The sequence below is a fragment of the Muscardinus avellanarius genome (genome assembly GCF_963383645.1).
Source record: "Muscardinus avellanarius genome assembly, chromosome: 19".
Classification (NCBI taxonomy): domain Eukaryota; kingdom Metazoa; phylum Chordata; class Mammalia; order Rodentia; family Gliridae; genus Muscardinus; species Muscardinus avellanarius.
The window spans coordinates 24799116-24824358 of record NC_137805.1 but is presented as its reverse complement, the minus strand read 5'-3'; the positions used below and the strand labels follow the sequence as shown (position 1 = coordinate 24824358).

The window sequence follows — 25243 nt, the reverse complement described above, 5'->3', positions numbered from 1 at the left end:
GGAGGGAGCGGGAGCTTGGCAGACGTGAGCCTGCTGCCTGTGCCCTGCTGCTAAATCCTGCTGGGGTGCCTCTGGTGGCACCCCATTATTCAGCGCCGTTTAGTTTTGTTTTCAAACAGTACTATCAAACCAGAGCATCAGATGGAAGCACAGCACTATCTTAGGCTCTTAAAAGTGCCCCAGAAGTAATCAGGAAAATAGCCTGTCATCACAGCCTTATCCACGACGACACAGGTGCTGTGCATGGTGTGAATCCACAGGAATCAGCACAGACACACGGAGGGAGACCAAGCCAGCCATTACTGCTTCCCAGATGTGGGCATGTGCAGCGTACAGATCTAATGTCTTAAGTGTGCTTGTTTGGTTTCTTCTGCTCTTCGGCTGGATGTTACGCTCCCACCCAGTCGCTCATCTGAGACGTGGCTGTCTGTGCTTTTCCTTTCCCTTCTCTGTCTCCCATGCCGGTGCTGCCCATCTGGAGCGGGCAGCTAAGCTGGACCTCTGCTAGCCCTCACTCTTCTGTCCTTGAGATGGTTGCTTGGCACAGAGTCCTCCTGCATAGATCTACACGCGCAGCCCTGGGGTCCGTCCTATGGCCAGTGGCTCCTGGGCTCTTCCTACTGGTGATAGATGTGCCCTTCAACTAACTGCCGAGTTTCAGTTCCACCTCTTGGCTATCTGATGGTACAGCAGAGCCCTCATCATGAGGAGGCACGCTGGAATCCAGGCTCATTGTACTTGCATCAGAGCCTGGCCGAGACACGGCGAGGTGGAAATGGCCCGAGAGCGGGCGGCCTCCCTTGCTTTAGTTGCCCACCTGCCTTGTGCTTCCAGTTGGTTCTCCAACAGGAATAGCTAGGAGCTGAGTCCACTCACCCCGAGCTGGACAGGAGATGATCATGGCCACTTGAGGGCAGGAGGCCCCACTAGGGAGGCTGCTGGAAGGAGCCCACCTCATGAGCACCAGCTCCAGCCCATGTTTCCGGGGCAGGAGCACAGGCTCAAGGAAAGCTAAATCCGACCACTCAGCACAGATTGTTGAAGTATGGGGAGGATGGAGCAAGACGCATCTGTGAGCATGATCCGAGTCCAGGGTACCCGTCGGTCCTGCGCAGGGCCATCGAGACCCAGATGTGCCAGCACAGCCAGCCTCTCCATTTTCACTTCCTCCTAGCCCTCTGGCATGCCGCCCAGCTTCAAGCCCTCTTGCCCTTTCCCACCATTTGCCTGGAGAACTTAGTCTTCAGAACACCCCCAATGTCACTTCCTAAAGCGGCTCCTAACTGGCCTCAGATGAGTAACCACATTGCCCTCCGTCCATATTGCTAAAGCCAAACGTGGACTCCTCCCTGCACTCCGTTGGTGCGGCCTGACAGCTCCGTCATCTAGGTAGCCTCCAACGCGATCGGTTCAGCCCTCCATGTCCACGGCCAGCAGCCCGCTGCCTGCTCACTGCTCCCTGCCTTCCCTCTCCAGCCCTAACTCCTGCCACTTCTCCCAGCTCCCAGAGTCCAGGAGCCACACCTGACCCCACTGTCTTCCTATTAATACCTCAGTGACCGGCCACGACTCCCCTCTTCTAGCCACTTCCTGGAGAGGTACGGAGCGCACATGCCCTGCTCTGCCCTCGCCTGAGCGTCTTCCCCGACCCTAGGTGTGAGGTCACATGTCACCTTGGCGTTCTCCCTGTCCCTCACCTAGCAGGCCCAGTCCATCTCCACCAGCACCATTCGTCCCCAGGGCCTGCTCACCATCACTGACAGCCCTTCCCACAGGCTGTGAACCTTGAGAACCAGGGCCGCAGCAGCTTGCTGGCTGCTGTATTCCCGTCCCCAGCTCATGCTCAGATACTGGTGGGAAGAGCCCACAGAGGAATCTTCATATCCTAAGCAGTCTTTGCTGGCTCTCATCCTGAGATTGTTGCCTGCTCCCTTCCTGGTCTGCCTGCCACTAGAATGGGAGCCCCTGGGGGGCAGGGACTGCCTTCCTGGCTCTGCTCCGGGCTCAGTGGGCTCAGTCCCCTGAGTGGCTGCTCGACTTGGGCCCAGGTAAGGTCAGGCCCCCGCTGCCTTCATGTGCAAGCAGCACAGCCTCGAGCTGTCATTTCCTGGTGTTGGCATGGCTACTATTTAGTTCCCTGTAGATAAGAGATTCAGAATGGGACCAAAAATTGTGAAGAGAACCCTCTTTGATGAACTATTCAAACATCCTTGCCATTTGACTGAGCAGCTCACCATACGTGTATTGACAGATCACTTATCTTTCTGATGGCCAGGTTACAGCTGATTGCAAAGTGATTTTATTAGGTCAAGGAAAGTGATTGGGGTTTTTTCAAATGTTATGAAGCCCTTGGCCATAGGGATCTTTTTGAATGAAAAAAATACTGACCAAGTACTGATATGAGTACTTCAGATGATAATGGATTGGGTGCCCAAAGGTTCAGTGGCCCAGGAGTAACTGATCGGGTCCTCAAATAACTTTGTAATTTTTAATTTTAATTTGACTTTAAATTCTTTTAAGTTTTAGCTGGGCATGGTGGCGCACGCTTGTAATCCCAGCATTTGGGAGGCTGAGACCGGAGGATCATAGTTCGAGGACAGCCTCAGCTACTTAGTGAGGCCCTCCACAACTCAGTGAGACCCTGTTTCAAAATAAAGAACAAAAAATAGGACGGGGGTGTAGCTTGGAGGTCGAATGCCCCTGGGTTCATCCCCAGACCCGCGAAAAAAGGAAAAAAAAGTATTAAGTTTTGATTTTGATAATTTAATTCTACCATTTTTATGGTTGGGCTATGCAGATATGAAATGAAAGACATTACACTGTGCTGGCTTGAAGTTACCAGTCAACTTTGTTTCGGTGTTCATAAAAAAAAAAAAAAAAAACTAGCTCCAGGCTGTAAAAAGAAACCTGTGTTTTCAGTTACAAGCTAAAATAAAATTTATTTTAATAATTGTAAACTGATTTTCTTTAGACAAGCCTTTGTGATTTCTTTTTGTCCCTACTATTTGCAAACCTAAATGGGTTCCTCTTCTCCCCTTCCCCCAGTCACCCTTCGTTAAGGAAGATTCCTGCAGTCGTACTGAGACAGACGCGGCACAGACCTAAGTGCGCACCATGACTGTTTACCACAGCTACACCGTAAAGTAGGAAGCACTCCACGCGCTTCCATCTGTGCGTGACTGTCTGAAAGGGACCTTTAAGCAGCTTGGAGCAGGCGCACTCTAGACCCAAAGAGACACTTCCCTGCATCTTAGTGTGGCTTCTCCAGATGGCTATTTCTGGGGGCAAAAATACCAGAAAAGCACACTCATTTATTGTCCCAGAAGTTATCTAAAGAATTGTTCTTACATTAAGAATCTGGAACAAGTATAGATACTTAGGGTCATCTAGAGCTGGCTTCAACATACTGTGACTTGTGAACCAAGTCCACCCCGCTGCCTGTTTTTGTAAATAAAGTTTTATTGGAGCCTAACAACACTTGTTTGTTTACATGTTGTCTTTGGCTACTTCACTACAGTTGTGGAGTTGAGTAGTTGCTAGAGAAAACGCAGATGGCCCACAAAGCCCCTTGCCAGAAAGAGTTTGCTGTCCCCTGATCTGGAGCCAGGCTTGGAGCACAGGAGCGCTCGGTGTCTTTTGAGTCTATATGCTTGCCGCTTCCTTCTTAAACCAAAAGAATTCCAACATAACAGAAAATGGCTTATAACAGACCAACTCTCCGACATGCAATAATTTATATATAAACTCTGGGTGTGAAACTTTGAAAAAATAACTATTTTGAAGGCTCCTCAGAGCAACCAAAAGCTGTCAGGCTGTGTCGGGCGTAGTCCACACCTGCTCAGCTTTTCCCTACTTAGTACTTTCTGGGCCACATAGCAAAGAAGCCTTTTTAGCAGTGGTATTTGAGAACACTTCAGGGGCTAAAGCATCTGGGGAAAGAGGAGACAGCCCAGAAAAGATGGTTTCCAGAGGGAGGGAAGCCCCAGCATCTGCTTAGAGATCCCCCTCAGGTCCTTAGTTGGCCCCCAGGTTGTACACATACAGAAAGCACATATGGAACCCAAAAGAAATCAGCACCGGCAGGGTGGCGAGACTGAGCAGAGATTTTAGCTGCTGGCCTTTGCCGCAGAGCTGGAGTTTGGAGTTTGAATTCAGTCCTGCTGTGTTAGGGATTGCTAGACGCCTGGGCCGCGCCATTGGGACTTCAGAAGGGTCGTGCCTTAGGACGAGAGACCACGTCCTGGGACTAAGGGCAAACTCAGATAGACTCACCCCACCAAGCTGCGAACCGGTCTCATGAGGTTAGCCAGGAACTCGGCAGTCTGCGGAGAACATGTTTGGTGCCCAGCCATGCTGTCCTGTGTGCAACCAGAGACACACGGGAAGGCCAGAAAGAAGGCAAGGACACGCCAACCCCAGGGACCCTCGTCAGGACCTGCAGACACGGAATTAAAGCACACGCTTAAATATCAAAGGCAGGCGTGGTGGTGCATGCTTGTAATCCCTGCCCTTGGGAGGCTGAGACAGGAAGATTACAGGTTCGAAGCCAGGCTCAGCAACTTAGCGAGACCCTGTTTCCAAATAAAATATAAAATAGGTCTGGGAGTGTAGCCCAGAGGTAGAAAGCCTCTGGGTTCCATCCCCATTACCACCAAAATTAAAATTAAATAAATAAATATGCTCAAAGATTTAAAGAAAAATAGTCTTTAAAAATCTCACACAAAATGGCACAAAAAATGAAGTGAAAATAATACAGCTGCAAACCATAATATCTAATATGAAAAATTCAGTTGATTGGAGATAGAAAAAATTAATCAGAAGAATGGGGTGGGGGAAATAAAGCATAGGAAATACAATCCCATAGGGACAGACTAATGTGCATGCGCTGGAGACCCGGAAGGGGAAAAGCAGATAGGAGGACAGAGGAAGATACTTCGGGAAGCCGTGCCAAAGTCTTCCCAAGTGTAGTAGGCTCCAGCACCAGCGCACAGATCCAAGAAGCTCAGCAGAAGCCACATCTAGGTACATCACAGTCAAACTGCTGAAAACCAAAGATAAAGAGAAACTCTGGAAAGCAGCCAGAGATAAAAGAAGCCTTCCGAGCAGGAAAAAGACAGTAGGGATGGTGGGCGCTTCTCACAGAAGCAGGGGACCAGGAGCCAGTGAGACAGAACAGTCAGTTGCTCAAAGTGTCTTGCAAATAAGACGTCTTCAGAGTGAAAGGGCGTGACACCGGCTGCTAACTCAGACCCCTGGGCACAAGGGAGGAGCCCTGGAAGCAGTAAATAGGAGAATACCACTCTTCTCAACTCCGAAAGACAGCTGGCTACTTAATTCAAAAGTTTAATGTTGGGTTGTATAATTTATAGCCTATTTAGATATAAGATGTTTGACAACAGCTTAGCATGGAATATGAAATAAAAGGAATTAGACACCGTGTTCTGATCTTTTATATAAAATGATACATTTTAAACTCTAGAAAAATGTATACTGTAGTTAACAAGACCAAGAAAATATAGCTAAGGGGTCATGGTGACTAATGCCTATAATCCCAGTATTTTGGAGGTTGGGACAAGAGGATTGCAAGTTCAAGGCCAGTCTCAGCAGCTATACCCCAGCCCTATTTTCTGTTTTTTATTTTGATTTTGTGTGTGTGTGTGTGTGTGTGTGTGTGGTATTGGGGGTGGAACCCAGGGGCTTTTCTACCTCCAGGCTCTACTCCCCGACCTATGTTATATTTTATTTGGAAACAGGGTCTCACTAAATTGCTGAGAGCCTCACTTGGTAGCTGAGGCTGACTTCAAGCCTATGCGATCCTCCTGTCTCAGCCTCCCAAGCAAGGGGATTACAAGTGTGCACCACCATGCGCGGTTCTTTGTTCTTTATTTTGAAACAGGGTCTCACTAAATTGCAGAGGGCCTTGCTAAGTAGCTGAAGCTGTCCACAAACCTGCAATCCTCCTGTCTCAGCCTCTCAAGTACTGAAATTACAAGCATGCGCCACCAAGCCTGGCTCTTGACTTTTTTTTTTTTTTTAGATGGAAGGCTTGGTGATGTGTTTTATTTTTTTAATCTTTTTATTGGTGCATTGTATTCATACATCATAATGGGGCAAAAAAACTTGTGTGGACATGTATGTACACATTGCCCATTTAGCCCCTACCCAATTCCCATCCCATTCCCTCCCCATCCCTCCTTCCCATGCTTGGCTTAGTGGTTTACTTCGATATATTTAAGTACATTGTGTGCTTTAGAGAATTTCCTTCTTCCCCCCTCTCATCCCCTCATTTAGGTTGTCTTGTTTGCTCCTCTATAGGATTTCCATTTTCATCTAGAGCTCCTCTTATGGCCCATTTCTCCTTAGCTTTCACGTATTAGGAAAAGCATACAATTATTTTTTTTTAACTGACTAATCTCGCTTAGCATAATGTCCTCCAGTTCCATCCATTTCCCTGAAAATGATGTAATTGTGGGGTTTTTTATGGCTGAGTAAAATTCATTGTGTACATATCCCACAGTTTTGTAATCTGTTCATCTGTTGGTGGACATCTTGGCTGGCTTCATAGTTTGGCAGTGGTGAATTGTGCAGCTGTGAACATAGATACACATGTATCTATGTGTTTGGTTTTGACTTTATTTTGATACAGGGTCTCACTAAGTTGCCAAGGGCCTCACTCCTGCGAACTTGCAATCCTCCTGCCTCAGTCTTCCAAGTACTGGGATTACAAGCATGTACCACCACACCCAACTTCAACGGAGCTTTCTCCTTACAGCTTTTAGTTTTGTTTTCTTCTCTCTGAAACTTAGCATAGCATTTTATTGAAATTTAGCAGGTTTTCATCTCAGAGCCAGGTATTTTTTTCACGGTGACAAGTTTCTCTGCGTGGATACCTGTGTCTGCCATTTAGTTTGCATCTCCTTCCAACTTGCATAGGCCTTGATCATTTATTCGCCAGTTCTTGATTTCCTACAGGTACCAGCCCCAAGATAAAATAGCATGCTAGCAGACATGCCCGCGTGCCCCGCACAGCTGGCGGATAGTAATCATTTCGCTTCCCTCCCAAAGTTCAAGTTATCGTGAAGTTTATGAGCCAGAAGGTCTGGCTCGGGGAAGCAGCACCGGTCCACAGGCGGTACGTGGCCTCAGCCTCAGAGGCGCCCTGTGCCAGGCCTCACAGTTGGCGCGGGAGGTGGCCGAGAGTCTAGGTCAGAGCCTTAGGCCGGCTCCCGCACTGCAGGGAGCACGCCGGCGGCCATCTTGACCCGGAGCGAGGCGCAGTGCTGCCGGTACTGGTGGTTCTTTCCCTCTGTCCTCCCTGTTGTTTGCGGCGGGTGGGTAGGAGCAGCACAGGCAAGGTTAAATTTGAAGAAGGGAAGTAAGACCAGTGCCCAGCATTTGGGAAACGCCACATGGATGGCTATGTCAGAGCAAGTTGCAGACTGGCTCAAGTAGTGCATACAGATGTGTGCTCGCGTCTAGGACAATCAGCGTCTAGATCACAGGGTGATCTCACCGGCCCCGATGCAGCCGCTTCTCTGGAGAACTGTTTCCAGCGTTATTTTTATCTCCCTGATAGTTTGGGAAGCCAAAGTTTAAAAGACTATCGAACAAATGAATTTGGGAATTAGAACATTGAGTTCAATTAAAAAGCCTTTTTAGCTGAATCAACTGTTTATAGCACCATATTTAATTCCTATAAAACTGTATTCTAAACTATCTTCTGAGAGACATTTCAGTGTTACATTAAAAGTTTTTTGCCTTTGGTAATTACTGGTTCATTTGCCTCAAAGCATTATGTCATCTTCTTTGGCTTAAGAGAAAGATTACCTTTTGTACAGGGATAATGGGCTTAAAAGTCTAGTGTTTTTTTTAAAGCCATTTAACCAGTTTTTCTAATTTTCTTGTTTATTTTCCCCGCCTCTGCAGTTCCGTGCCTTAGCGCCAATGTACTACCGAGGGTCGGCCGCAGCCATCATCGTGTATGACATCACAAAAGAAGTAAGGCAGTTTCGGCTTTCCTTGGAATAGTTTGGAAACTCTTAGTTGCTCAGATCTCCAGTTGTCCTTCTGTGTTACAGGAGACATTCTCAACCCTGAAGAACTGGGTGAAAGAGCTTCGACAGCACGGCCCACCCAACATTGTAGTCGCCATCGCAGGGAATAAGTGTGATCTCATCGATGTCAGGTAAGCTATAGACCAGCAGATCGCAGCCCCGAGTGTGTGTCCTTCTCTTAATGAGAAGTACCCAGCGAAGAGCCTTGCTTCTATTTATCACTGACACTGAAAAATTCCCCTTTGTTGTGATTGGAGTCCTGAGGTTTCAAACTAAAATTAAGATTTCAGGCATTCAGAGCTAATTATATTATGTATATAGACAGGTGTGCAATTTACCTAAACAGTGGTCGCATCACACTTGACGTTATCTGAGATCAGCGCAGCCCCAGGCTCCCGTAAGGCGGGTGCTAGGCGCGGGACGCATCTCTCTGCAGTTTCCCTGCCGCGGCCATGATCCCCAGCGCGAGGCCCTACTTTAACGGGGCAGGGTGGGCAGCCTGGCCTCCCTGACCACTGCATCAGCCACGTTTCTAGCGCGCGAGTTCGCAGAGGTGGTGTCAGGACTCAGACGGCACCTTTGGGGACCGCTTTTGTCCTCGTGAGTCTGGCTAATTACCGGGTAGGTGGGAAGAGCATGAAGGTCTCCGTGGGCAGAATCTCTCATCTGCACTTGTTGCCTTCCAGAGAAGTCATGGAGCGAGACGCCAAGGACTACGCTGACTCCATTCATGCGATTTTCGTAGAGACCAGTGCAAAAAATGCCATAAACATAAATGAACTCTTTATAGAAATTAGTAAGTATCTGCATGCCTTATGGGTCTCTTCTGTGCAACCGCAGACAGAATTACCTTCCTGGTTACAGTTCCCACCGTATTCTGAGTAGTCTCTGATCCTGTTCTCGTGAAATGAGATTCCGAGTATCAGGAATGGCCGGCTTTCCTGTCAGGGTGTAATTGCCGGAGAGCCACTGGCTGATAACTGCAGCCCTCCTGGAAGGGCCGCCGCCACTAAATAAATAACGCTCAGGGCACCGAGGTCACGCAGGCGGCCCGCGCTCCCGCTCTCTCTTTAAATGCGTTTCAATTAGTCATCCAGAGTCATCGAAAATGAGCAAAATAAATAAAAGGAAATGAATGCAGGTGGAATTCCACCGTAAGAAAACCCTCAAAAATTAATGCTAGCCAAGGGAAAGCTAAGACCTCCCTCCCACCTCCCCTTCCCCTTCTGGAGCATCCTGTGATGGGGCTAGCTGGGAGGGGCTGCCACGTGCCCTTGGGATCCTCTGCAGATTGTACCTATGTTTATTCATTTCATTCAAATTCATCAAAATATTTATTGGAAACTGTTCCAGGCTCAGGGGAGAGAGCGTGAAGAAGATAGACACAGCCCTGCGCACTTGGAGTGCGCGTTCCGCTGATGGGGGGCAGGGAAGAGGCACCAGAGAAATAGGATCATTCCAGATGATAATAAGAGATATGAAGAAAATCATTTAGGGGGAAGTGAAAGAGGAGCTGTAAAGGGTCAAGGAAGGCCTCTCTGAGGAGGCCGTATCGGCTGAGACCTGATAGAACAGGCCTTGCCGACAGGCAGGGATCCTGCTAACACCAGCGCCTCCAGGTGGACGCAGCAGCCTCTCCCTGAGAACACTGGACACGTCCACTAGGCCCCTTCCTGGGATTGGGGTCCCAGCTGGCTGGAGCTGGAGGGCTCTTGGCCTTTGACGAGGAGGCCGTGCACCCGGTACCCGGCAGGCTGCAGAACACAGCACCGCGCGGGTCGTGGGGGCCGGAAACCCGGCTCTGCTCTGGACCTGTGGCTGTGCTGGGTCGGGCCTCGGGATGCTGCTGCTGCTAGTTTCGAGGTTTGAGGGGTGGTTCTGTTTTTGTTCTATTTTTTTGTTTTTCTTTTGCTATCTCTTGTTTTTTCAGAGATCGGGAATTTTATGTAATACATACCATTGTTTAGATTTTACCACAGTTCAGACCTTTACAGGGTACTTTGTGGGTGCACCTGACAGCCAGTGGCCCCACCCCTTTATTTCAAGGTTAAAAGATATGGTGTTAATTGTTGCCTTGATGTGTAGATAGCAGGTACCCAAGAGCTTTCTTTTATTTTATTTTTTTCATAATCCAGAGGCATTCTACCTTCGAGCTACACTCCCAGCCCTATTTTATTTCTTATTTTGAAACAAGGTCTCTCTAAGTTGTGGTTGGCCTCACTAAATAGCTTGAGACTAGCTGCAAACCTACGATCCTCCTGTCTCAGCCTCTCAAATACTGGGATTACAGGCGTGTACCACCATCCCAGCTCCCAGGAGCATTCTTTTTTTTTTTTTTTTTTTGGTGGTACTGGGGTTCCTGGAAGCCCTTCTACCTCCGGGCTACACTCCCAGACCTATTTTTTAACTTTATGTGGAAACAGGGTCTCTTAAGCCAATGAGGCTGGCTCCGAACCAGCGCGATCCTCCTGTCTCTGCCTCCCAAGCGCAGGGATTACAAGCGTGCACCACCACGCCCGGCCAGGAGCATTCTTGAAAGGCAACATAAGTCCAATCTGGAGGGTGTTTTTTTTCCCACTTATTTTTTGTGTATAGTGCTGGGGATTGAACATACAGGCATTCTACCTCTGAGCTGTACCCTAGATTAAATTTATTTTTATTTGGAAATAGGGTCTCACTAAATTGCTTAGGCTGGCTTCAAACCTGCAATCCTCCTGTCTCAGCCTCCCAAGTACTAGGGTTTATAGGTGTGTACCACCACACCCAGCTTTGGAATTTTTAATACGTCTAGCTAAATATGTATAGGATGTCAGGTGTTAAAAACTATTTTTAAGTGTTCTTTACTATATAGCAGTATTAAAAATAAGAAGATAGAGCCAGGCTCAATAGTGCACTTCTTTAACTCCAGCTACCTGAATGACTGAGGCAGGAGGGTTGCAAGTTCAAGGTCAGCCTGGGCAACTTAGCCAGACCTTGTCTCAAAATAAAAAAGAAAAGTGACTGGGGATGTAGCTCAGTGGTACAGTGCCCCTGAGTTCAATCCCCACTACCAGAAATAAAAATAAATAAGAGCCAGACACAGCAGCGCATACCTGTAATCCCAGTTCTTGGGACACTGAGACAGGAGGATCACAGGTTCAAAGCCAGCCTTAGCAACTTAGGCTCTCAGCAACCTAGCAAGACCTTGTTCCCAAATAAATAAAACTGGATTGGAAGTGTAGCTTAGAGGTAGAATGCCTCTGAGTTCAATTCCTAGCACCACGGACGGACCGGCGGATGGATGGATGGATGGATGGATGGATGGATGGATGGATGGATGGATGGAGTCATAGACCCCATAAACAAGGAACACTGCTTTATAAAAACTTAGTATGGCCAGAGGTGTGGCTCTGATAGAACATTTGCCTCACGTGTGAAGCCCTGGCTTCCATGCCTAGCACCACCAAGAGAGAAAAGACCTAGGATGTCTGTTCCTATTTTAACTGTGAAAACTAAGAGATAAATATTCACAAAGATTGGGAAAACTGACAGCTGGAAATCAGGTGTATTTTATCTATGTCTATAGACACACGTGCCTGTCTTATACACACACACACACACACACACACACGCACGCACGCACACACACACGCACGCTCATGCGTTATAGGGGCTGGGAATTGTGCCCAGGGCACTTTGCTGCAGAGCTGCTTCCCCAGCGTTTTTGTAGGGAGGAGGTATTGGGGATGGAACCCAGGGCGGTCCACCACTGAGCTCTAGCCCAGCCCATTGTTGTTTTTATTTTGAAATATTGACTTGCTAAGTTGAGACTGGTCTCAAACCCGTGATCCTTCTGTCTCCGCCCCCCAAGTACTGAAATTACAGGTGTGTACCTCAACACCTGGCCTATTTTAATTTATTTCATTTCATTTTAAGACAGGATCTTACTAAGTTGCCCAGGCTGACCTTGAACTTGGAATTCTCGTGCATCAGCGTACCAAGTTTTTGGAATTACAGGCATGTGCCGTGATGCCTGGCTGTACTATATATATATATATATATATTTTTTTTTTTTTTTTTTTTGTGGTGGTACTGGAAGTGGAACCCAGAGGCTTTCTACCTCCAGGCTATACTCCCAGACCAATTTTATATTTTATTTGGAAACAGGGTCTCACTAAGTAGCTGAGGTTGGCTTCGAACCTGTGCGATCCTCCTGTCTCAGCCTCCCAAGTGCTGGGATTACAAGCGTGCGCCACCACGCCCGGCTATACTTTATATTTTTTAAAACATACACTACCCTTTTGTGTCTGGCCTCTCTGGTTCCATGTTATGCTTTGGGCTCACCTGTGTCAGCATGTACAGCTGTAGGAGATGTGTTCTCAGGGCGGCTGTGTATCAGTCAGAGCTGGGAGCCAGGGAAGTGGGGACTCACCATGTAATTATGCATTTTGCTGTTAATAGGCAATCTAGAGAGTTGTTTCCAATTTAGAGCTCTTACAAAACAGTCATTCTCTGAATATGCCGGTCATGTCCTGTGGTGAACATCTGTACACCTTTTGTTAGGTACCTTTATGCTCATGAGAAAAGTTGGTGGGTCGTTGGGTTTTCGTGTGTTGGGTATGACTTTACTGCCAGTTCCAGAGTGGCATTGAGGCGTTGGCGCTCACAGCAGTGGTGCGTGAGACTCGTCTTCTGTATCCATTGGGCAGCGCGTGGTCTGCGTTTTCTTGATAGTGATGAAGCTCCGTACCTGTCCAGATGTGTGTGCGCTCCTGCGCCAGCTGGGCACCCTCCTCTGGGAAGGGCCGAGTCTGGCTCGGCTCCTCTCGCCTCCTGCCTCCTTGGCATTTCATTTCTGTGAATATGTGTTAGAAACGTCTACTTTGCGGCTTGACCTCTTGTTTTTCAGTCAGTCCTTCTGTGAACTGAAGTTTTTCATCTTAATCTATTCTGGTTTGTCCTTTTTTTTTTTTTTTTTTTATGGCCAGCATAAGATTTTTACTTCCTTTCTAAGAAGCCACTGCCTTATCCCCAGGTCATGAAGATATTCTCTGCTTTCTTCCAAAAGTAATTCATTGTTTAAAAAAAAAAAAAGTCACATTTCACAGTTGCTGCTGTGATTCCAGCTATATTTGAGTTTCCTTTTATTGGGAAGAACATAAAGATAAGCAGCTTCAGTCAAACTTTTCAATAGATTTGTCATTTATTCACAAGAGCGTTTATAGGCCTTTGGAAGGTTGCAGGACACTTGGTATAGACAGCAATCAGGCTGCGTGGTGCTCACGTGAATCCTGGAGGCCCACCCACCGCTCACAGCCACGGGCCTGAGAGTGGCCGCAGATTCCCTCTGCCTTGTCAGTGTCAGGCGATGTCCCTGTCCATTCATTCCATGTTCGGAAAATATCTTTGCACCAGGTACTGAACCACATAAGTACTGGGAACCCTGAGATGGAAAAACTGGATCTCGTCCCCAGAAAGGCATAAGGTGTCATTAGAGGGGTCAGGTCATGTAGACAGGAGTGTCGTGGCACACTTCTGGTGCCTGATGGACTCCATTGTCTGAGCAGTGGGGAGAGGTAGGGAGTGGGAGGGCGCGGTGAAAGGCTTCGTACAGGAAGCAGCCCTTGAGTCATCAGCCAGGTAGGTGGACGGGTGATTTAAGGCTTCTCTCAGAATTGACAGTACGCTTCACGGAGCAGTAAAGTGAAACCTGTTCATCCTCATGCGTTGTTGGTGGGGGATAAAGCGGCACAGCCTCTTCAGAGAGCAATTTGGCAGCACCTGTCAGAATCGGAATTGCATGTCCTCTTACATGTGTGCTGGACAGGCACTGGGAATCCAGTACGTGTGTCAGCCACGGGCCCAGGAACAGAAGGGCATGGCCTCGCTCCTCCAGTCCCGTCCGCTTATCCTGCACACGCCACGTACACTATTGTTAATAACGTCAAAATAGGGGGATAAGCTACCCATTAGCAGACGAATAGGCAGGTAAATTATGCGTTCGCACAGTCCATTATTGTAGAGCTATTAGCAGAAGCAGCAGCTCGCTCTGCTGAGATGGAACAATCCCCAAGATATATTAACTGAGGACGGCAGGGAGGGAGCTGTGGACGCTCTCTGCATTCCTGCCTCCAGGAGGGGACGGGAGCGAGGCATACCCGCGAGGCATACCCGCGAGCCTATGTGCACCCGGCTCCGCAAGGTCACTCTGGTGGCCCCAGCCATGAGGTGGATGGATAGGCATGCTCTGATTGAATTTTTTTCAAACCAGATTGTTTTTAACATTTTTTTTTTTTTGAAACAGGGTCTCTTAAGCCAGCATATGGCTGGCTGCTGGCTTTGAACCCGCGCGAGCCTCCTGTCTCCGCCTCCCAAGCGCAGGGATTACAAGCGTGCGCCACCACGCCTGGCTTAACGTATAATTTTTAATTGAAATTTTGTACTAGGGAGCTCTGGCTATAGAGTGCTTGCCTAGTGTGCATGAAGCCCTGGGTTCAATGCCCAGCACCACACACCCCCAAAATTTGTTGTTATTACTGAATGTTGGATGGTACTCTAGTTTGGGTCCCAGAACAAAAACAGGACATTTGTGTAAAAAGTGGTGACATCTGCAAAAAGTCTAGAGTTAATGGCAATATGGCAGTGTGAGTGCTTCATGTCAGCTGCTGTCCCGTGGCGATGTCGGCCCCGGCTGGGAGAGACTACAGGAAGTGCGCCTGTGCGAGCACCAGCAGTCCTGTGGCCGTTAAAAGTTTCCCCTTTTTTTTTTAACTTTAATGAAACCTGCCAAATCGCATCTACAAAACTGTGTGTCTGAGGATGAACAGATTTGGAAACTGGAAGCTCATTCCTTCCCTTCCTCCCATCGGTAGGTCGAAGAATTCCGTCCACTGACACCAGCCCGCCATCTGGCGGTAAGGGCTTCAAGCTCCGGCGACAGCCATCCGAGCCGAAGCGGAGCTGCTGCTGATGGCCTCAGCCTCTGGCTTGGCGGTGACGTAGGTGGTCCCGAGAGCTGCAGCAGGGCTGGGGCGCCAGGCCCGCTAGCCGCCCCAAGACTTCTTCGTGCACAAAGGACTCCAGGCGCCGGCCAGCGCTGACCCTCCCTGAGGACTGCAGCAGCTTATCTCGGTCTGTGGACGTCTGTCCTGTCAAGGACCTGTGGCCAAGGGCTGCATCTTTGGCTCTTGGCCTTGCTGAAGACCATCCATCTAATCGTATGGACGGTGGGATTAAATTGCTGAGTAATTTTGTAATCAGGATTTATGTAACATTTGTAAAGGGAAAATTAGCACTTTGATGGTTCTTGAGGGAAGAAAAGTGGAGATTCTCACTTCCCTGGTTCCCCATCCCGCTGTGAGAGGGAGTTGTGTCGTTTACAGTGCGTAGGGACCGCAGGTGGAGGCGGGGCAGTGATCGCCTGAAGCTCCGGTGGTTGTTGCTGGGGTGGATGGAGGCGGTCTTATCTTTGCCATCTCCAAAGCACTTTGGGTTGAGTGTGTGGACCGAGGGTACAGGCGGCCAGAGAACACCGGGCGGCACCTGCCAGCTCACCTGCCGGGCCTCTGGCCCGTTGTGTGCATAGCATCAGACACGTTATTGGCACCTCTTTAAATGAGTTCTTATGATCAGTGTGGTGGTGGTACAGCTCCTCTCTGGAATAAACGTTCTATGCTGATTAGCAGAGGCTTAAGAAAGAGAAGGTAACAGTGTGAATGCTGTTGACTTTTTATTTAACCTTCGTATTTTGGTGGGGAGAACAAATACCTGTCGCTTAGCATATGTAAAGTTGTAGTCTATATTTATGAGACCATTGCTTGACGATTATAAATTATGTAAATACGTTAATAAATTCTGAGTTTTGCCCAGCACTCCTTGCAATCTTGCACCAGTCTCTTATGCCCACCCAGCCTTCGGGCTGTGCCCGGGAGACTTGGGGCACACACAGACAGACCCCGGCTTGCCACCCGTCCATCCTCTGCCTTCCCTCCACCCACCCCTCTTCTCCACAGTCCATCTGGAAACCATGATAAAAACAGAGACGGAGGCCGCTCTAACAAGCCTGACCAGTCCTCACGCCAGGGTCATAGAGTGAGCTCAAGCCCCGTCACCTGCCCAGGAGCAGTCTCTCCTAGCGTTCACAGTGACCTCAGACCAGGTGTTTTAAGAGCCCGTCCTCGTTAACAATCCAGCTTATTTTTCCGTTTCCTTTGTTTTCCCCTGCCTCTGTTAGTGGCTAACACGCTCTTCCCCTCGGGGAGCCTAATGAGGTTTTTAATATGATCTAAAAATAAAGCCCTGAAGTGAAGTTGCTGGAAATGTGCTCCTGGTCTCGTTCGGCACCCTTCCAGCCTGAGTATTGTGAGGGACGGAAATCCACAGGAGCGAGTAGGAAACGAGCAGCTGGGGTTTCCAGCTGAACTGGGCTTTCAGAGCTATCCTTAAACTGGACAGTCAAAACTTTTGAAAATAAGTGTCATTTCTTTGCAGCCCCCACTTGATATGGAGAGCTTCAGATGGGGAAATGAGGACTCGGATGAAGTAAAAGCCTTTTCCCTTTTCCCTGTAGTATAGCTCACCCATTTGACATTGTTTTGTTCCTATGAAATCATAAAGAATGTACTTAGTGAAAATTCTAACACAGATTTGGGTAAAATGCATGTGGCACTCTCTCTCCATAGCATTTTGCCTGTGACCCAGCACTAAACTAGCAAACTGTTAGAGACAGCATGTGATTCCTAGAGCTGGGATCCTCAGCCCTGAAGGTGGCTTGATTCTATTTCACATACATCCACCGGATCCAGGGCACCCAGCTACCTCCCTGGTCTGTCCATACCATTCTTGCTGCTGGGCCTCCATCTCCATGACAACAAGATAAAAACAAGGGTCACTGGACTCCTTGCAGAAGAGACACGGCACACGCAGCCTCTTCTGTCCTCTTTCACCAAAAGATGAGGCAGATCTATGACCTTCATGCTGCTTCCACCAGCCCTGCCGGGCATTGCTGGTGATGCTATGGCGTCTCCAAGCTCGGGGAAGGGCAGGGTCTTCCCGGCCTCGTGAGCACCTCTGATCTTACAGTGAGGTTCTGCTGCGTGTCGCCTGCCTCGAGGCCGCCTGTGCAGCCCTTCGCAGCTGGCTTCTGACTGCTCCTGTTGCTGCGCGTGTAGAGGGTGATTCTACTCGGCCACGGCCACGTAGCGCTCTGGAGGGAGGAGCACCAAGGAGCCCCTGCTCCTGTGTTTTGAGGCCTCTCCTCCTGTCCCTCAGTTTCATCAGTCTGCCCAACAAATGGACAGAGCGCTTTTCCTCTTGTAGTGTCTTTATATTGCGTAGTAACAGCAGGAACAGATTTCCATCTCAGATACATAACCCTTACTCAGCGAGAACAGGGAAAATGGCCTCCACTTGTTTGTTTCCTCCCGACATGCAAAGTTGAGCATTAAAGTCAGGCCCAATGCTTTCATTTGAACATGTTTTGGATTAACCTGACTCTGCCGTGATCTAACACATATTTCATAGATGCCTTCCTTCTTCTGAGAAAAGGCTAAGCTTTCATAGGAATTGAGACACAGCCCATCTAGAAAAATCTTTTGGTTCCTTTATGACACGGGGCCATTTTTTAAAACTTTGGGGACTTCACAGAAGAGAAAAATCATTAATTAGCTGAAAGTGCGTATTGATTCCTTTTAGAGAAATTGGAGTAAGCTCTTTGCAGGTGTCCAATCCTAGAAACCTTTGGTCTCTAGATCTCTCCTTTTACATAAGTGTTTTTCTGATTCTGTGATAACTAATTAACTATCATGTGATTAAAAGAACATAAAGTAAGAGTATGATTAAGTGTCCTTCATGTTAAACTCTGGAAGAAGTGATTGGGGAGAAGTGCCTACTGCAAGCCCTTCTGATTCCGAGCGAGATCTCCATCACCTGCTTCTCAGCCACGGTGAGGACAAGGTCTACACAGAGCGGCCAGAAGACTCCTTTAAAATAATATCCATCCTGTTCCCCGTTTCTGACGTCACTTCAGGTGCCCGCCTCCCCTTCCCGGATGCCATCCCACACCTGCGGGGCCGGGCCCCTCGGGGGCTCCATCTCCTCCTCCGAGGGGCCACTGTTCATGAGTCTATCCCTTCTCCTTAGGTTTAGATAGATGAAGAAAGAGAAAACCACATTATATTTGGAACTTGCCTCCGGGTCTTCTGTTTCTTGACTGGAGGAGGAAGCGGGCATAAGGGAGCTCGCAGACCTCGGGGCGATGGGAAAAGTCGTCGAGCTGACCGGTCCACGGCGTTCTCGGAACTGCCGAGCCAGAACAGCCCGTCTTGGGGGCCTTGTTTGGCTGTGTCCGTGGCTTTGTGTGTACGGGGGTGGGTCAGAGTTGGCACGCGAGCCCCGGAGCCCCAAGAGGCGCCGGTTTGTTGCCGTGTGCATTCCTTGTGTTCTAGGAGCGAGTTGCAGGAGAGGCTGATGGATTCTGCTTAGCATCTTTGCATCTTTCCACTTGCTCTCAGAGCACACTGAGGACATGACGCATGAGCCTGAGGAGGGTAAGGTGCAGGCACACGAGGTGTCGTTTATCTAACAGATGAGCCCCACACGTACAGTTGCCTCTGCCAGGGTTTGTGGAAGCAATAACAGAAAACCCTTTCCTTCCAGAGGGAAGCCACTAGAAATCCATATGCTTTGATGCATGTACTAGGTATCTGCTTTAGGACCCTGGGGCTCGTGACAGCCCACAAACACAGCCTGGCTGTCCTCAGTCAGCCCACCAGGTTGTAAATGTCTGTCCTGATTCTCCAGTGGCAGCTGCAAGCCACACGCTCTCAACCTGTGAAAATCTTGATCACTTAGGGTTTGTTTTAAAGAAACGTGCAGCAATTTCTGTTTAGAGTTTGACTTCAAGAGGTCCTATAACGTTACTCTTAATAGCTGATAGCTTTTGAAGGAAGAAATGGAATGTACCTTCAGGGATCAAGCTCCTAACAGTATACCTGCCCCCAGTCAGTAGCCAATCAAAAAGGTGTAAAAATGATCCAAGGTGATCTTTAGGATATCCTGCGGTACCCTGGTTAAATAAATAAAGCGTGGTGGCGCACACCCGTAATCTCAGCGCTTGGGAGGCTGAGACGGCCGGATTTCAGGTTGGATGACAACTTCAGCAACATAGTGAGACTTTCAGGAACTTAGCAAGACCCTGCTTCAAAATAAAAATAAAATAGGGCTGGGTATCTAGCTTGGAGGTAGAATACCTGGGTTCGAGCCCCAATACCTCCAGAAAAAGAAAAAGAAATAGTCCAAGCAACAAACTATCTAGGAGATAAACAGGATACTGTATCGTTTCAGAAAAGAACGGTGGGGGTAGAATTCAGCCTAGCACTTTAAGAAACGACCTCTGCAGATTTCTTTTGACTGTGGAGTTGCTTGTCCGGACTTCCAGTAATAGAAAACCAGGCAATTTGATTATCCCATTTGCAAGAAATGTTAATGGAATTCTGGGGCATTTGTCCTGTTTTATGTGCAAATGAAAGTCTAAAAAATATTAGAAGGGTCTTACATTTTCCAGGAGCCTCTATTTTTTTTTTGTCTTCCGAGAGGGATGACAAGCGAGAGAGGCCCGTCGCGATGAAGCTTCATTAGACATCACAAGGGAAGCAAATAAATGGAGCCGAGAAGCACCGTGTTCCCCGGCGCATCCTTCAGGCTCCGCTCAGCATATAGGAAGATGATTTACTCTCCAGGTCTAGAAGGCCTCCCAGGCGCATACATCAAGTTTAATTTGATGGTCTGCACCCTCAGAAGTAACAAATATCTGTGTTCTTTCAGAGCCTAATCAGGTATGGATCGGCTAGAGTATTTTTGGCTCCAAAACAAAAGGATTCAGAAGTTTAATTTTAAAAAATCCCATAAGCCTTCCCTCTCTTCCTCTTGTCATGTTGGACATTTTTTTGATGTGAAGATTAGGATAGAGCATCAGCAGATGATGAAATTAAAACCCGAGATGTCTCATGATTTTTTTTAAGTGTTTAATCTGTGGCAAGTTCATCTTTAGAGCTGTGTGGTGCCCAAAGCCTCATCAAAATGCCTTCAATTGCAACAAACAAAACCCTGGTAGCTTTCCATGAACTGGAACGCAAGCGACAAGTTCTCTCTCTCAATTAATGCAAAGTGCTAAGGTGGGAGAACTTTTTTTTCTTTTTTCTTTTTTCTTTTTGTATATGATAGTGGGGTTTGAATTCAGCAGCATTTTTCCCCCCAAGGTACACCACCACCCCCCACCGCCATCCTATTTTTCATTTTTATTTTGAATCTGGGTCTCTTTAGCTTGATCAGAGTCTCGCGACTTGCTGAGGTTGTCCTCCTCCTGTTCCAGCCTCCCAAGTACGCCACCACACCCAGCTAGTAATAACTTTTCAAAAGACCTTTATGTTGTTGTTTTGAAACAGTACCAGGCATTGAATCCAGGGCACTCTACCACTGAGCCCCAGCCCTTTTTACTTTGTATTTTGAGACAAGGTCTTTCTAAATTGCTTAGACTAGACTTAAATTGGCCTCAGCCTCCCAAGTAGCTGGGATTACAAGTATGTGCTATCAGGCCAAGCCTCTGAACGAGTCCTCTTTAACTGACAGTTTTAAACTGCAGACCTTAATGCCCCTTTTTTTTTTTTTTTCTTTCCTTTTCTTGTAGCACCGGGAATAGAACCCGGGGGCATTCTACCTCTGAGCTATACCTCTAGCCCTTCCTTTTTTCTTTGTTTTGAAACAGGGCCTTGCTAGGTTGCTGAGAATCTCCCGACTGTCCTCAAAGCTGTAATCCTTCCGTCTCAGCCTCCCAGACACGGGGATTACAAGTGCACGCCACCATGTCCAGCTTAACGTACCCTTTTTAATCACACAGCAGAAACAAAACATGGCAGTTTTACTGATGCTACTTGATCCAGAAACTCTCTAGCATTTAGAGAAGCTAATTGTTCAGTGCAGGACTTTAGAGGAAGTCATCTTTAAAATAGCATCTTGTACGACGGGGCCAGCAATCTCTACTCACGGATGACGTTGTCAAGAAAACTGCAGAAGCATCTAAAGTCGCGTTGTTTAAGAGCTGGGTGCACCTTTTCCCCGGGGACAATTGAGAGCTGGCACGGGTGGTCTGCACCCATGCCCACCACCGTATTTAGTTTGGGGGCTTCATTGTTGTGTTTTGTTTTTTGTAGAACCGGGGAATTGAACCTAGGGTCATCCTACCTCCGAGCTGCACACCCAGCCCTATTTCTTATTCTTCATTTTTTTGAAACAGGGTCTCACTAAGTTGCAGAGGGCCTCACTACGTAGCTGAGGCTGGTTGTGAACCTGCGATCCTCCCGTCTCGGCCTCCCCTTTGGGGCTTCATTAATACCACTCGCCGCTGTTATTTTCCATTAAACTTACACTTGGATAATCAGTTTTACCGCCAAAAAATGTTGAGAGCAGCACTTAAGCCTTTCGGCCTCCGTTTACCTTGTATATGAAGTTACTGCATAGTTTATGAAACTTTTTCTTAACACGGATCATGCACAGGGTGTCAGAGGGACCCATCAATCAGTGTAGGAGAAAATTACCAGCAGCCAGCTAGTCAGGGCAGCTGATTGGCGGCTCTATTTTTAACCCATTTGTTGTCCTGTGTACACAGACCTCTTATTTCCCTGGAAAAGCGGGGTTTTTTTTTTTTTTTCTTTTTTGACTTGTCTAGCTCAGTCTTTCATGTCACTTATCAGTCATTATATATTCATCAATCATTTCTCTGACCTTAAGACTTGACATCTCTCCTTCTCTGATTAAAGCCGACTTCTTGCCTTACGTCCCTGGTTCTTACTTTCAGTGCCCCCCCCCCTTAGAGACACCACCGCCTGCTCCGCACACTGACACGCCTTCACGTGTGGCGGGCCGCCCGCCCTGTGGCTGGGGAGGTGAGCTCCCGGGCGGTGGGAGCTGCACGGGCGGGCTCTCGGCCCAGGACCCCGGGACCTGCAGAAAGGGGGGACATCACTAGCTCTCAGTAGGAACACGACTGATTGGCAGAAGGGTTATCATCACTGGAGTCAGATTTGGCCGCGTTTGTAGTCGAACAACTGTTAAAGTCCAACTGTTAAAGTCTACAAGAGAAGCAGCTGTAGAGGTGAACCTAGACAGTTAAAAGAATAGCTGAGCTGTCAGGCCAGCGGTTCTAATTTTTCCTAAGAATGTCCTACCTTTGGAGACCTGATGCAAGAAGTCAGATATCTGTGCCTTTTTAGAATAGCAGCTGTCACGGGGGGGGGGGGGGGGGGGATCCAGTTGCTTACAGTTTTGGCCCAAGCGCGTAGCCGGGTTTCGCATTGCATGACACCTCCCTGGTTACCTGTGCTGAGGTTCCCTGGTGCCGGTTTGCCAAGCTCATCTGGATGTTTGAAGACTTTATTTTGCAATCGTAACCTTAGGCTGGACCTGAGTCTGTAACCACCTGATGTCTGTGTTGTTCGTAGATGCTAACAAAAGAAAACTCAACCTTTGGCTTCTTTTTTTTTTTTTTTTTTTTTTTTTTTGTCGTTAGGGTTTTGCTTTTTCTATTATTGCTGGCCATAGACAGTTTGAAAATGAAAGCAAACTGGGTGTACTTTCTATCAATATTCTGTTTAGCTTGGATATTCTATAATACACTTTTTATAGAGTATGACATGCTAAATCACTCTAAAATTTGTTGTAAGACGGGTGTAAACATTTGTTAATAAAATGCTACGTTTACAAATACATGTTCGCTTTTGGGTAGTTTCTTGTTGCAGTCGTATCTAACACACGTTTTTTGGTGCTGGGGATCGAACCCAGGGCATTCTGCCTCCAAGCTACTATACCCCCAGCCCTTTTAATTTTTTATTTTCAATCAAATTCTCACTAAATTGCCAAGGGCCTCCCCAAATTGCTCAGGCTGCCTCAAATCCACCATCCTCCTGTCTTCATCTCCCAGGTCCTGGGATTCCAGATGTTCACTATCATGCCTGGCTCTGTTACACTTTTTGTTGTTGTTGTTGTTGTTGTACTGGGGTTTGAACCCAGGGGCATTCTACCTCTCAGCTGTACCCCTGACTTCTTTTTTTATTTTGAAACAAGGTCTCAGCTGGGTGTGGTACCACACTGTCATCCCAGTACTTGAGATGCTGAGACAGGAGGTTTGCAAGTTTGAAGCTGGACTCAGCTGCTTAGCGAGACCCTGTTTCAAAATAAAGCATAAAAAATAGGACTGAGGATGTAGTTCAGAGGTGGAATGCCCCTGGGTTCAATCCCCAGTACCACACACACAAAAAAAATTAATTAAATAAGCTGGGCGTGGTGGCTCAGGTTTGCAATCCCGGTACCTAGGAGGCCGAGACGGTAGGATCATAGATTTGCAGCCAGCCTCAGCAACTTAGGCCCTCTGCAACTTGGTGAGACCCCGTTTCAAAATAGAAAGTAAAGAGCCGGGTGTGATGGCGCACACTTGTAATCCCAATACTTGGGAGGCTGAGACAGGAGGATTTCAGGTTCGAAGCCAACCTCAGCAGCTTAATGAGGCTCTCAACAACTTAGACCCTGTTTCCAAATAAAATATAAAAATAGGTCTGGGGGGTATAGCCTAGAGGTAGAAGGCCCCCGGGTTCCACCCCCAGTATCACAAAAGATAAAAATAAAAACAAAGAAAAATCAAAGCCGGGCGTGGTGGCCCACGCTTGTAATCCCAGCACTTGAGAGGCTGAGACCAGAGGCTAGCAGTTCGCAGACAGCCTCAGCTGCTTAGTGAGGCCCTTTTACAACTCAGTGAGACCCTGGTTTTTGTTTGTTTCCTTTGTTTTGTTTTGGTGGTATTGAGGTTCCTGGAAACCCTTCTACCTCCAGGCTACACTCCCAGACCTATTTTTTATATTTTTACTTGGAAACAGTCTCTTAGACCAGCGAGGCTGGCTTCGAACCTGCGCAATCCTCCTGTCTCTGCCTCCCAAGCGCGGGGATTATATGTGTGCACCACCACACCTGGAGAGACCCTGTTTTATTTATTTATTTATTTATTTATTTATTTATTTATTTATTTATTTTGGTGGTACTGGGGTTCCTGGAAGCCCTTCTACCTCCGGGCTACACTCCCAGACCTATTTTATTTTTGGAAACAGGGTCTCTTAAGCCAGCACTGCTGGCTTTGAACCTGCGCGATCCGCAGGGATTAAAAGCGTGCGCCACCACGCTCGGCTTGAGACCCTGTTTTAAAATAAAGCATAAAAAATAGGGCTAGGGGTGTAGCTCAGAGGTTAGAATGGACCTAGTACCACAAAAAAAAAAAAAAAAAATCAGGCTGTAGGTATGTAGCTTGGAGGTAAAATGCCCCTGGGTTCAATCCCCAGTACCTAAAAGTAAAATAAAATAGGGCTGGGGGTATAGCTCAGAGATAAAATGCTCCTGGGTTTGTTTCCCAGCACTATTCCCCCCCCCAAAAAAAAGAAAGAGACTCACTAAGTTGCTGAGGCTAGCCTTGAAAACGATCCTCCCCTCTCAGCCTCCAAAGTGCTGAGAATGGCAGACCTGCACCCCCACTCCCAGCTTTGTCATACATTCTCAACTAAATATTCTAAAATCCTTTTAAAGTGGTTTCTGGAAACAACAGTCCCAGAACATTGATGGCTGGGCTCGTTGGTGAGTAGCAGGTCTGTGTACCAGTGTGAGAGCCCCCCAGCCTGCTGCGTGTGAGCCTCCTTAGCCCTCTCCTCTGCCTCTGCAAACGTGTAGTAATGAGGAGGAGGAGCAGAGCCCCGCAGCCCCGCAAAGCCACCTTGTGCACTGGAAAAAGGGCAGCGGAGTCAGGGGACTTGGTTTCTGTAAGGAGAGCTCCTGCGCCGGGCGTGGTGGCGCACACTTGTCATCCCAGCATTCGGGAGGCTGAGACAGGAGGATCGCAGTTCGCGGACAGCTTCAGCTATTTAGGCCCTCTGCAACTCAGTGAGACCCGGTTTCAAAATGAAGAATAAAAAAGGGGGCTGGAGGTACAGCTCAGAGGTAGAATGCCCCTGGGTACCACAAAAAAAAAGAAGAAGAAGAAGAAGAAGAAGAAGAAGAAGAAGAAGAAGAAGAAGAAGAAGAAGAAGAAGAGGAGGAGGAGGAGGAGGAAGAGGAGGAGGAAGAGGAGGAGGAAGAGGAGGAGGAAGAGGAGGAGGAAGAGGAGGAGGAAGAAGAGGAAG

At 47.9% G+C, this 25243-nt stretch overlaps 1 protein-coding gene across 1 annotated transcript in view; it reads left to right on the top strand.

Annotated features, from left to right (window-relative positions):
• RAB22A (RAB22A, member RAS oncogene family) overlaps positions 1-15003 on the top strand; it is a gene marked incomplete at both ends in the record, with an annotated part of 39623 nt that extends 24620 nt beyond the window's left edge. Inside the window, 4 exons of the mRNA XM_080716690.1 lie at positions 7927-7998; positions 8079-8185; positions 8741-8850; positions 14906-15003. Coding sequence (XP_080572816.1) covers positions 7927-7998; positions 8079-8185; positions 8741-8850; positions 14906-15003 — 387 coding nt within the window. The remainder of the gene's footprint in view (positions 1-7926; positions 7999-8078; positions 8186-8740; positions 8851-14905) is intronic.
• Between the last annotated feature and the right edge of the window lie 10240 nt (positions 15004-25243).